The 13,817-nt window shown below is 44.4% G+C and overlaps 1 protein-coding gene across 3 annotated transcripts in view; it reads right to left on the bottom strand.

Annotated features, from left to right (window-relative positions):
• Positions 1-13,817, bottom strand: part of Ift140 (intraflagellar transport 140) — a 90,476-nt gene that overhangs the window by 43,255 nt on the left and 33,404 nt on the right. For 2 of the 3 annotated variants that reach the window (XM_057776806.1, XM_057776807.1), the window contains 4 exons: positions 12,489-12,619; positions 9,314-9,479; positions 5,208-5,339; positions 965-1,164 (listed from right to left, as the gene is read on the bottom strand). In XM_057776806.1, the coding sequence (XP_057632789.1) occupies positions 965-1,164; positions 5,208-5,339; positions 9,314-9,479; positions 12,489-12,619 (629 nt within the window). The remainder of the gene's footprint in view (positions 1-964; positions 1,165-5,207; positions 5,340-9,313; positions 9,480-12,488; positions 12,620-13,817) is intronic. The other variant, XM_057776808.1, reaches the window with a different exon arrangement.

Below are 13,817 nucleotides of genomic sequence, written 5' to 3'. Positions count from 1 at the left end.
TTTCTGAGCTCTCTCAGAAATGGAGAACAAATTTGTAGATACCCTTACTGGTTTCTTTTTTAAGACAGGGCCTCTCTCACTCCATCACAGGCTGGCCCGGAGATGGCTGCAGAGTCCAGGCTAGCTTCTTTCTTACAGTAGTCTCCCTACTTCAACCTTCTAAGTGCTGGGAGGACTAGAACAAGCCAGCATATCTACATCAATGGAACTTCTTTCACAATTTTCTGTTGTTGTTGTTGTTGTTGTTGTTGTTGTTGTTTTTTGAGACAGGGTTTCTCTGTGTATCTTTGGCTGTCCTGGAACTCACTCTGAAGACCAGGCTCAAACTCACAGAGATCTGCCTGCCTCTGCTTCCCGAGTGCTCTGGCTAACTTTTTTCATAAAATTTAACTGTACTTCATTGAGTTTTGGTGTTTATTAATACTTTTGAGCAATATTCAGCACCTACAGAACTTTGGATCAGAGTACTCTGAACACTTTAAAATAAATGAAAATGACAAAATAACAGCCTACAGGCTCCTGGTACCACTGATACCAGGAGCCAGGCTTGCCTGCAGCACCAAACAGTGTGCCAGATCCTTGAGCTTGGTGGCTAATGGTGACTAGAAAAACAAACACTATAATATGATCACAGAAGAGCTTTTAGTTTAAAATATAATTGATAAAGAAAGCACAAGAGGGGCTAGAGAGACAGATTAGTGGCTAAGAGCACTTATAGCAGAGGGTCTGCACCCACATGATGGCTCACAACCATCTGTAACTACAGCCCCAGGGACCAGATGCCTTCTGATCTCCTTAGGCACTAGGCACACGTGATTCACACACATATATACAAGAAAAATACTCATACATATAAAATAAATCTAAAAATCTTTTTTTTTTAAGAGAAAGAAGGCATTAAAAAGGCTGAAGACTGTGGGTAAGATGCGTGGCACCTTGACACTTTACTGAATGAACGTCTTACCTTTTGATGAGTTTGATAGATTTGAAAGCTTCATCCATGTCCCCAATGGTGACAAAGAAGCTGAAGTTGAGCATGGCATCCCGAGTAGGCTTGTCACAGTCCTCCAGCCCCACAAAGTCTCGTAGGGGTCTCTTGGCTACCATCTGAGGGATGTGGTAGTGGCCAGAATCCACCCTCTCTTCTTTCTCTATTTCTCCAGGCTGGAGGACAAAGGCCGGATAGGCTTGTCAAGTAATAAGTAAAGGCAATGCCTGCACCCAGTCTCACGTCTAACTTCAAACAACCACTGGGAAACTTATATGCAGGGAGGCATAGGTATATAGCCACAGGCCAAATGGTTCCCACAGGGTCCTGAAAAACCTTTAATGCCACTGGAATTGATCAAAGCTTTGGTCCCTTGTTTCAGACAATAGGTAAACAAAGCTTGTCCAGGAATAAACTTGCTTTCTCAGTCTCTGATTCGGTGACGTCAGTCTCACATTAGAAACAGCTCTTTCTGCTACCCTCTCCCCATGTTTCATTAATCATGAAGACTTTCACCAGCTTTAAACCAAGTCAGCCACACATTTGCCTCTTAGAACTAAAGTATGCTAGTCTGTCTTTCTGTCAGGAGGTGCTGAGGAGCCCACAGCCCCTGCCAGGGCTCTTCTAGTGTGCTCAGCCTCTACATTTGTGCTTGGACTCTTCTCTCCAGGGCTGGAACTCCCTTCTCTCGGCAGGCCGTTTGCATATTACTATGTACACATATTCTAGCATAAATTTGCCACCATGATGACCCAATTGGTGGCGTCAACCACCTCCTCCCCAGCTCAGCTGTCATGAACGATTCAGCCTCACACTTCTTTCTGAGCCCACCTAGCAGGCTCAGGGAGAAGATCCCAAGGAGGAAGCAACACTTGACCTGGACTCTGAAAATCTTCTGAAGTGTATCATGCCTCATTGAAACTGGAAAGCCCTAGGCACAGCACAGGGCATAAGCACAGGTTCCATTGAGGGAAGCTTGAGTGTAGGTCCATGGATGGATACATATATATATAAAATATACACATATATTTAATGACATATACATAATGACACTATACATGTGTGTGTGTGTGTGTGTGTGTGTATATATAAAATCACTAACTAGGTGACAGAAGAGTCTGGTTAATTTGTGCACCAAGTTGGGCAATGTGACAGAAGAATCTGGTTAATTTGTGCACCAAGTTGGGCAATGTCCTTCACACTGGTAACATCATCCTTGCTGTAATTCTAATGAGAACCCAGTTCACTGTGTGAGCGTCCTGGGATGCCTTGGAATTCCTGTTCTCTGTCTATTCACCATGCTTCTTTATTCTAGCTCCTTGATACTTATCTCTGAGGCAAGAACTGTTGCCTATGGCCAAACTACCCTGCACACATCTGAACTTGTCTCATCTTGGAAGTTAAACAAGGCTTGAACCCCATTTGTGTTTGAACAGGAGGCAGAGACTATTTATCCTATGTCATAGTAGACTGGAACAACCTGCCAGTCACATGGTAAGGGTGCTAGGAACTAAGAATATTGGACCTTCTCAGACCATCCTGGAATGGTGGGCACTGAAAACCCGGGGGACAGGAGACTGCATGTTGTCAAGCAGGGTAAGAGCAGCCTTGAAAGGGACACGGTGCTTCTGGCTAGTCCTTGGCGGCACTTTGTAAGGTAAACTGATGATACTCCTTATATTGCAAACATGGGTCACTCAAACACTCTGTATCTGGAGATCACGTGAAATGGCTGCACATGCCACAGAGACACACCAGACTAACAGCCAATGGGCTCCTGTCACACTTCACTAAGTCACATAGTTCTACAGACAAACAAAAGCCCTAGCCCTCCAGAAAAGTTTCCTGTGTAGCTGAGCAGGGAAGGTAGGAAGTGCGGGCACACACACAATACAGCAAGAAAGCAAGAGTCTCAGAGATGGGACGAAGCCAAGGTGACAAGCCAGAACCTGGGGTTTCATACTTACGACGGCACCATATATGCCTCTTCTGTGGAATAGCAACTATGGGTGGAGGCACAGAAAAGGAGACGAGAAAAAGAGAGCATGCATCAATGTGTGGAAGAAACAAAATCCAGAACACAAGATTAATGTGGAAAATTCAACAGGAGGAATTTAAAAGAGCTTTCCAAACTTTCTGTTTTCAAATCAAAGGGAAATTACACCAAAGAACACAAAACAAGATTGAAAAATGCCAAGAAAACATCAGTCTGGTGGTGGAACTCCATTTTAAAATAAAGCAATTAAGGACACCGCACTGACAGAAAAAGGACTCCCAGAACTCAGTCAATCACACGAATACCTTCCCAGCATCAACTCCACTTTTAAGGCACATGGAAGTGTAACAGACAGACGGCTCGTGCACCAGCTTCCAGCGGCTCCGCAACACCGCTGCAGAGGGTAACTTGGAAAACTGGAACCAACTGTCCCAGACACGTTTTTATTTAAAATGTGTGTATCGTTACATACACATGTTTGCAGATCCTAAAGCTAGAAGCCCTATAAGGCTGATCGCAATGGTCACAAATCAAGGGGCAGTGTCCATTGCCACCCTATTCTCTACACCGATTCCTTTTAAAGTAAATTGCAGCTCTGATAAGAGCCGAGTGTGGCTCGTATGCTTGTGGATAGCAGTCCACATGAGAGTTTCATTAGCTTATGTGGTTACGTGGAGGGGCCTGCTCACAAGATACAGGTTTTTACTCTGCTCTGTCTCCCTGTGGCTATCCTACGACTCACTTTTGGCTACAACAGGCATGGTTGTACACACATGTAATCCTAGCAATCTCAGCACTCAAGAGGCTGAGGCAGAAGAACTAAGTGTGAGTTCAAGGCTGACCTAGGCTACATAATTAAAATCTTGCAAGAAAGAAAGAAAAAGAGGAGTGGGGTTAGAGAAATGGCTCAGTCGATGATAGCACGCCATACTCTTGCATAGTTCAGTTCCCATTACCCAGGGAGCTCACCACCACCTGTATTGTTTCCTGCCTCCACAGGCACCGGCACTCATCCCCATATAGACATGCACACATAAAATTAAAAATATTTTAAAAAAATAGGTCTGTTTCAGACAATAAGAATAGCACAGGGCTCATTTAAAGATTGATTGTACGTCACCATACTGGGGAAAACAAGAGACACTAGGTAAAAGGTGAAAGCTGACACCGTAGGTCCCCTCCCCCACCTTTCGGTGTGACAATGCAAGGGGAGTGTAGGGAGGATGTCCACATTTTCCCAGAAGGTGGGGGTTCCAGCTCGATCTTTAGTTCAGGGTATCAAAGCCATGCCAGCAGCTGCAGCCCAGCGACTATGGAGCTCACTGACAGCTCCAGCCCCTGCGACTGAGCTTTGGTGCCACAAGCCCACTGGGATCCTGGGTGGAAAAAGTCCCTCAGGTAGCTCAGTGTGGTAAAAAATGGATACAACAGCGTGAGATTGCCCACCCGGACTCCGTTTCTTTTGTCAGTGTGTCATCTGAGAACCACAGCCCAAATGGATCTCAGGCATGTAACATACATGAGTTAGGATGTGTACTAGTGTTTACTGATCCCATTTTTTCAAAAGCTTATAAAGAACCATGTGCATGTGCCTTCCTGAGTACTGACACCAGCCACCTCACAGTGATCATCTCTGGGCTGGGAGCAGGGAGACTGGTATCATTTCTAATTCCTAAATTCCTTAAGAAGAACATAGGAGTAATTATTCTAAAAACTCAGCTAGAATAAAAGGAAATGACAAAGGCTGAAAGACCTGTCATTAGAAAGTCAAAGCCAGGTGGTGGTGTCACACGCCTTTAATTCCAGCACTCAGGTGGCAGAGGCAGGTGGATCTTAGTGAGTTCGAGACAAGCCTGGTCTACAAAGTGAGTTCCAGGACAGCCAGGACTGTTACATAGAGAAACCCTGTCTTGAAAAACAAATAGAAAAACAAAAACAAAAAGAAGGAAACTCAAAAGGGAAGAGCCAAGAGTCACAAGACCATTATCAGGTTCGTCTGCCCTGAGAGCAAAGACACATCCTGTGAGGTTTCCCAGCACCGGAGACATCAGTGCTTGCAGAATCTCAGATAATTACTGACAGCTGATGGCAGACCTGATCTCATGAGAGGTGAGCCTCGGAACCTGGAGGGCCAGCTCAAATCTCAAGTATGCTAGAGACACGTGGAAGAATTTACCCGAGGGGAAAACAGAGGATAATTGTGCAAGTGTCAGGGATTCCCACCTTTTTTGTGAAGTAATAATGAGGCACTTCCATTCCAAGAAGGTTCTGGTAGATTGGAGGCCGGGGGAAGCAGTCATGGAGCAAGAAGCCATGCTCTTCAGAAGCGAAAAATGACAGAATCAAAACATCTTCCTGAAAGACAAAGGAGAATGTAGCTTGGTTTTAAATTTAGCAATATAATTTTCTTCTCGGTTTCTTTTCAGGGTGTATGGTCATGATATTATTTCTGGCAAGGCTTCCCAAGCTTTTTATCTACCCCCTTTGAAGAATAAGGCATCCAGCCTCTCCTGTATGACTGCACCTGACCTGTGACCAACAGACCCCAGGAGTGACTGACCATCAAACCCATCTGAGTTCATGAGGGAAACCCAAGAGTGCTTGTGTTTTTAAAAATTCTCCCTCTGAGTTTCTTTGCTCTGATTTAAAACTCATCAAGGAGCCAGGTGAAGCCTGAGAGGCAGAGACAGGTGGATCTCTGAGCGAGAGGCCAGCCTGGTCTACACAGTGAGTTCTATTCAGAGCTACACAGTGAGACCCTGCCTCAAAAACAAAACCAAACAATGACAATGTTGACAATAAACAAACCCCCTCTTCTCTGCTCTTGAGGAATATGGACGGTACAGGAGAGAGCCCAGATGTCATGTTGCCTCTCTTGCATGTGAGCAGAGTCAGTCACAGCAAATGCTGGGACCACATTCCTATCTGCAATTGCTTCTTAAAAAGAGGACACATATTTTTCCTCATTACTCTAGTGTGAACTCTTAGAGCTGAACACACCATTGTCACAAAAAAAACAGAACCAGCCGGGCGGTGGTGGCGCACGCCTTTAATCCCAGCACTCGGGAGGCAGAGGCAGGCGGATCTCTGGGAATTCGAGGCCAGCCTGGTCTACAAGAGCTAGTTCCGGGACAGGCACCAAAGCTACAGAGAAACCCTGTCTCGAAAAACCAAAAAAAAAAAAAAATAAGCCGGGTGGTGGTGGCGCACGCCTTTAATCCCTGCACTCGGGAGGCAGAGGCAGGCGGATCTCTGTGAGTTCGAGGCCAGCCTGGTCTACAAAGGGAGTTCCAGGACAGGCTCCAAAGCTACAGAGAAACCCTGTCTCAAAAAACCAAAAAATAAAAATAAATTTAAAAAAATAAATAAATAAAAACAGAACCATTTGACCACATGACCAGCACCAGCCGCCCCTAATTATCTCTGCTGTGCCCATATTTCCTGGGCTGTCACAGGAATAGTCCTCTGGAAAAGTCCTCTGGCAATGTGTCCTTCATCCCAGTGATACAGAAGCCTCTGCGACTGAGGATCAAGGACAGGATTTGCTCCTGGTATTCTCAGGATTTCAGATTTCAGAGGGTCTCAGGAGCAGACTCCCATCTGTGAGAATGCCTCCACCAGGAAGATAAACCCCGAAACTATAGAACAGGCTTCCCCGTGCCGACTTACTTGGGAGTTGTGCATGCAAACTGCTCTGAGAGAAAGGTGGGCAACAGGGGCACAGATTGCCTGGATTTTAGGCACATCTGACACCTTGCAAAACAAAAGACTTGGGAAGTATCAGAGTCCCAGTTTCTATGTGGGTTCTGGTCTGGAGCCAAGAGTACATCTACATGGAGGTGGCTCCACAGAGGTGGGGGAAATGAGGGCACAGAAGACAGTGTCTGAGGACAGCTGGTGAGAGGTGAATGGGGGTTACAGCTCTACCTCAGACCCAATCTCAGCACGTGCTAAGGCAGTAAGGGATAGTTCTATAAATCTGCCCATCTTACCAAAAGCAATCTACAGATTCAATGCAATACCCAGCAAAATTCTTCACAGACCTCCAAAGAACGGCACTCAACTTCATATGGAAAAGCAAAAAACCCAGGATAGCCAAAACAATCCTGTACAATAAAAAAACTTTTGGAGGCATCAAAATTCCCGACTTCAAACTCTACTACAGAGTTACAATACTGAAAACAGCCTGGTATTGGCATAAAAAGACAGGAAGACCAATGGAACCAAATAGAAGATCCGGATTTTAATCTACACACCTTCGAACACCTGATTTTTGACAAAGAAGCAAAAAATAGCAAATGGAAAAAAGAAAACATATTTAACAAATGGTGCTGGCATAACAGGATATCAACATGTAGAAGAATGAAAATAGATCCATATATATCACCATGCACAAAACTCAAGTCCAAATGGATCAAAGACCTCAACATAAAACCAGCCACACTGAACCTTATAGAAGAGAAAGTGGGAAGTACACTTGAACGCATTGGCACAGAAGACCACTTCCTAAATATAACCCCAGCAGCACAGACACTGAAAGAAACAATTAATAAATGAGACCTCCTGAAACTAAAAAGTTTCTGTAAATCAAAAAACATGGTCAACAAGACAAAACGATAGCCTACAGAATGGGAAAAGATCTTCACTAACCCCACATCAGACAGAGGTCTGCTCTCCAAAATATACAAAGAACTCAAAAAATTGGTTATCAAAAGAACAAATAATTCAATAAAAAAAAATGGAGTACAGACCTAAACAGAGAACAGAGGAATCTAAAATGGCTGAAAGACACTTAGGGAAATGTTCAACATCCTTAGTCATCAAAGAAATACAAATCAAGGCAACTCTGAGATTCCATCTTACACCTGTAAGAATGGCCAAGATCGGGCTGGAGAGATGGCTCAGAGGTTAAGAGAACTAACTGTTGTTCCGGAGGTCCTGAGTTCAATTCCCAGCAACCATATGATGGCTCACACCCATATATAATGAGATTTGGTGCCCAGAACACTATATACATAATAAATAAATTAAAAAAAAGAATGGCTAAGATCAAAAACACTTATGACAACTTACGCTGGAGAGGTTGTGGGGTAAAGGGAACACTCCTGCATTGCTGCTGGGAATTCAAGCTGGTACAGCCCCTTTGGATGTCAGTGTGGCAATTTCTCAGAAAATTAGGAAACAACCTTCCTCAAGACCCAGTAATACCATTTTTGGGTATATATTCAAAGGATGCTCAATTGTGCCACAAGGACATGTGCTCAACTATGTTCATAACATCTTTGTTTGTCATAGCCAGAACCTGGAAACAACCTAAATGCCCCTCAACCAAAGAATGGATATGGAAAATGTGGTACATTTACACAATGGAGTACTACACAGTAGAAAAAAAATGACATCTTGAATTTTGTGGGCAAATGGAGCTAGAAAACATCATTTTGAGTGAGGTAACCCAGACCCAGAAAGACAATTATCACATGTACTCACTCATAGGTTGTTTTTAAACATAAGGCAAGAAAACCAGCCCACAAATCACAGTCTCAGAGAACCTAGACAACAAGGAGGACCCTAAGAGAGACTTACATAGATATAATCTGCATGGGAAGCAGAAAGACAAGATCTCCTGAGTAAATTGGGAGCATGGGAACCTTGGGAAAGGGTTGAAGGGGAGAAAAGGGGCAGGGAGGGAAACAGAGACTGCTCTTTGGACTGGAGAGGGAGGGGGAGGGGATGGGGAAAAGGGGAGGGAAATGGGAGGAGGTGGAAATTTTTAAGTAAAAATAAATTTTAAAAAATTAGAGCTCAAAAAAAAAAAAAAAAAAAAGCTCTGCCCACAGAGAAGAGTAACATGGGCCAGTTAAGAAAATCAAAAAATGGGGCGGACCTAGACAGGAAGGGTGGAGCAGATAAAAAGGAGAACACCATCCACCTCACACTGCAACTTTCCTGTGTGGCTCAAGATGGGTCTGTCTGCAGGATGGTGGTGGCGCATGCCTTTAGTTCCAGCAGACAGGAGGCAGAGGCAGGCAGATCTCTGTGAGTTCGAGGCCAACCTGGTCTACAGAGCTAGTTTTAGGACAGCCAGGGCGCAAGAGAGAAACCCTGTCTCAAAACCCACCTCCCCCAAAAGATGGATCTGTCGACCATTTGTCTGTCGAAGTGATCCTGATGACACAGTAACCCTATCCAGTGGGAGATACGAGGCAGATTCTCTACTTCACACGGATGGATTTTCTTACTAACTCTTCTGTAAGTTATACCATGAAGACACTATCTGGCAAATGGTCACCATTTATGTCTAAACATGTAACATAGCAAACAATAGGTACCTTGGGGCATGTGTCCTCCATGTGGGGCTGCTTGTCTACAGTCTGTGACTGGGCTCCAGGTGATTCCTGCAAGACCTCACACACGAAGAGCCTGGGCTCACTCTGATCCCAGAAATGGTTCACAGGAACGTAATTTGTTAGTCTCTCATGCATAAACATGTGGGTCCTAAAACAGAAGGGAAGAACTGTCCCCAACTCTGACAAGAACAGTGCTTTCAGTGCTACCACTCGGAGCCATCTCAGCCAATGCCAGCAGGTGGCAGTGTTGGCAAGTGCTCACCACCGCGCATCCCATCAAAACAAATTCTAGCAGACTGAGAAATTGGGAGTAAGGCTCTGGGAAGTCTGGCTTGGAGACACAGAGCATGATGCTTGGATCTGGAAGTCCCATCTATAATATACCATGATTTATGGGCCCAAAACTTGAAGAAGCTCTTTTTTTTTTTTTAAAAAAAAAAAAAAGAAGAAGCCGGGTGGTGGTGGCGCACGCCTTTAATCCCAGCACTCGGGAGGCAGAGGCAGGCGGATCTCTGTGAGTTCGAGACCAGCCTGGTCTACAAGTGCTAGGTCCAGGACAGGCTCCAAAACCACAGAGAAACCCTGTCTCGAAAAAGAAAAAAAAAAAAAGATTTATTTATTTTATGCATGAGCTATATCTGTATGTACACCTTTATGTCAGAGGAGGGCATCAGATCCCACTAGAGATGCTTGTGAGCGAACATGCGGTTGCTGGGAATTGAACTCATGACCTCTGGAAGATCAGTCAGTACTCTTAAGTGCTGGGCCATCTCTCCAGTCCCTTGAAGAAGATCTATATGGAAATCTTAACAGTAAATGAGTGTGATGATACACACTATTAGTTTTAGTTGTTTGGGAGATGAAGGCAGGACAATCACACACAAAAAGGAAGAATTACAAGGTAAGGCAGACAGCCATCCTTAGGTGCCACCCACCCTCTAGAGGGCACAGCAAACCCAAGGGAGAGTATGGAACTGCTGGGCTCAATGGCCCTTGGTGGCTGTTCAGGACCCACTCCTACAGGAAACATAACCCTCATGGGTGCTGCTAACACCAGCACTGGTGGCTGCCCATGGCCATAGCCTGCTCAGCTCTGTGCATAACTGACGTGACAAGCACAGAATTTTGGAAAGGACTTATAAAATGTCAGACACAGGTTGTTTCCTTTGTACTATAAGAAGTCTGGCCAAGAGAGGCTGGTCTGGTAAGAGATTTAGAATAGGCAGAAAGGATGTTTCCTATTCTAAAAGAGAAGTCATGGAAATCAGGCAGAGTCAAGAGAAAAACAGGAATTTAAAGACATTTCATAAGATAAAGAGGGGAACTGATAGTAGGAAGTGAAGGAAAGCTTAGTTCCAAAGATTTACACCTGGTCACAGAGAACCCAGGAAGACTGGGACTGGGATGAAGGCCAATCTGAGGAGCAAAAGTTCAAGGGCCCATATTCTGAGGCAGGAGATCAGTGACACAGTTAGGTAGAAAGAGAAGTAAGGCATCAACAGAGATGAAAAGCAGACCAAGCAGGTTAAAGGAGGCAGGCAGGACTCAGGGAGAGAGACGGGAAGAATTCAGGGTAGACTGGACAGGAAGATCTGAGTCAGGGCCTGCTGGAACTAGCATAAGGTAAGGCTGGAGTTGGGGAGTAACTCAGTGGTAGGGCACTTGCTTAGCACACACCAGGTTCTGTTCTGGGATCTGCCCTAGCATCACAATCAACCAAATCAATGAAACACACACACACACACACACACACAAAAAAAAAAAAAAACTAGCAAAAATAGCAGAACAGTACAAAAAAAAAAAAAAAAAGGATGACAGAAAAAGTATGTCACCGAGCCTGAAGGTTTCCAAAGCATGCTCTCTGTCCTGCACCTACTTCATGGCAGACACATCCAGCATTTTTTTTTTTGCATGTGTGCAGTCAGAAGACAATCTTTTTTTAAATTTATTTTTATTTTATATGCATTGTTGTTTTTGCCTTCATGTGTGTCTGTGTGAGGGGTGCAGATCCCCTGGAACTGGAGTCATAGACAGTTGTGAGCTGCCATGTGGGTGCTGGGAATTGAACCTGGGTCCTCTAGAAGAACAGTCAGTGCGCTTAACCACTGAGCCATCTCCCCAGCCCCACATCCAGCATTCTTTCCCAAACTGTTTGCTTTCCTGACTCAAGTCATGCAGAATCAAACATAGATGTAGCAAAGTGCTTAGAAGTGTTTTAAGGCCCATGGACATGTTTTCTGTATCAGAAACTATATTTATGTGTTATATCAACCCTCCCGCAACAGAAAGACATTGATTTTTTTTTTTTACTCTTCTCTAGAAACATTCTCTACAAAGACAATCAAACACCTTTTTCCTGTTAGAGTTGCCAATAAGTCTGAGGCCATTCTGTTGTGAGACATTTTTAGAGATGTTTGGGAGAGCCCCTCCAAATTTTGAGTTACTACTAAGTCAGTTCCATAGTCTCAATCCTGGAGAACAGAGACCAAAAACTTAAATCTACTTCAACTGATGGGGGAGAGTCTTCTGTTTTGTGTTAATTTCATTGGTTAAATAAAGAGACTGCCTTGGCCCTTTAATAGGACAGAAAATTTAGGTAGGCAGAGTAGACAGAACAAAATGCTGGGAAAAAGAAGCCGAGTCAGTCAGTCGCCATGATTCTCCCACTCCAGAAAGACACAGGTTAAGATCTTTCCTGGTAAGCCACACCTCGTGGGGCTACACACATTATTAGAAATGGGTTAGATCAATATGTAAGAGCTAGCCAGTAAGAGGCTAAAACTAATGGGCCAAGCAGTGTTTAAAAGAATACAATTTGTGTGTTGTTATTTCAGGGCATAAGCTAGCCAGGCGGCTGGGAGTCGGGCGGAACACAGCCCACCGCTCCTTACAACATTCATTTTTATTTTTTTTTGGTTTTTCGAGACAGGGTTTCTCTGTGGTTTTGGAGCCTGTCCTGGAACTAGCTCTTGTAGACCAGGCTGGTCTCGAACTCACAGAGATCCGCCTGCCTCTGCCTCCCAAATGTTGGGATTAAAGTCCTTACAACATTCAACTGCTTAGTGTTTGTTTTAGGCTCCAAGGTTCAAAAATCTAACTTAGTAAGCTGGACAGTAGGCAAATACTGTTTCCTAGAAACCCTTGACTATAATCTCACTCATTGGTCTCTGGCTCATTGAAGGGCAGTGTCTGCATCTGTCCAATCTCTCCAGTCTTGAAGTTGAAGACATTCACTGTGTCCATTTCAACATCATAGATGTAGATTTTGGAATCAGGACTGTTGTCAACCTAGGAAAGAAAAGACGTATTGCTCAGAGCTGGCGAGTGCTTTAGGGCCTGTGCCCATGGGGCTGACACAGCTTGTGCTTGAGGAAAATGCACCTGCCACCAGTCTCTGTGGCTTCCAGTCAATGGCATGCCACCACAATAATTTCAATGCTTTATTAAGCACACCGAAATAGTTCTTTAGTTACTATTTTGTAATTTCAGACAACTTAGAACAAAGTCTAAAAAGTTGTAGCTGTTCTTAGTTTTGACTAGAAATTAAAAACAAAACAAAACAAACTGGGTCTCAGTACATAGCCTAGGATGACCTGGACCAGGTTGGACTTGAATTCAGAGATCTACCAGCCTCTACCTCCTGAGTGTTGGGATTTAAGGGGTGTGCCACCATGTTCAGCCTGAAGACATTTTCTTAGCTGAGACAGAATAACCAAGGGACTCAAAAGGAATCTGGATTTATGGCAAAAACGACATGTGTACAGATAAATACAGTTGATGGAGTGAGGCTCATTTCCATTTGGCAGCTGACACATGAAGTCCTGAGTGGTATTTCTAATGAAGGCGGTGGCTCCTGCCGCGCTGTTTGCAGAAGCTCTGTTCACTAAGGGATCGTCAATGGATTGATGGAGAAAACAATTCAGGCACAGAGAGAATGAAGCACTGGCACATGCTACAACATGGAGGAGCCCCAACGCTACAGTGGGTGAAAGAAGGCAGAATCCAAGGCCACACATTCTATGACATGTCCAGAACAAGGAAATTCAGAGACAGTAAGCACGCCTGTGGTTGCCAGGGGCTATGATGGGGGATGGGACTGGCAGAGAGTTAATGGGTATGACATATTTCTTTAGAATGAAGATGCCTGGAACCAGATAGAGGGGGTCATTGTACTATACTGCAAATGTACCAAGTGCCACTGGATCGCTCACTTTGAATGGTTAATTTTATGTTATATATATGACTCTCATTTCAAGGTTTTAGAGAGCCTATTTCAAGATAACGAGATGTCAGCATGCCCAAAGCACCCTGAGCCTGTAACTGCTCAAGCAAAGCTTTGAAGCGGAGGAAGAAAGTGGGAGCACACTGGCCCATGCCCCATCTGACAGCATAAGCAGTGACAACAGGCTCACCTGAGGGCTCTCTGAAAACTGCGTAAGAGAATGCTCAGTAAGTGACTTCGAAAGCAAAAGAAACCAAGCAGGTC

Source organism: Chionomys nivalis, chromosome 7, assembly GCF_950005125.1.
Source record: "Chionomys nivalis chromosome 7, mChiNiv1.1, whole genome shotgun sequence".
NCBI lineage: Eukaryota > Metazoa > Chordata > Mammalia > Rodentia > Cricetidae > Chionomys > Chionomys nivalis.
Note: the sequence above shows the minus strand (reverse complement) of the source record. Positions and strands in the feature narration are given on the sequence as shown.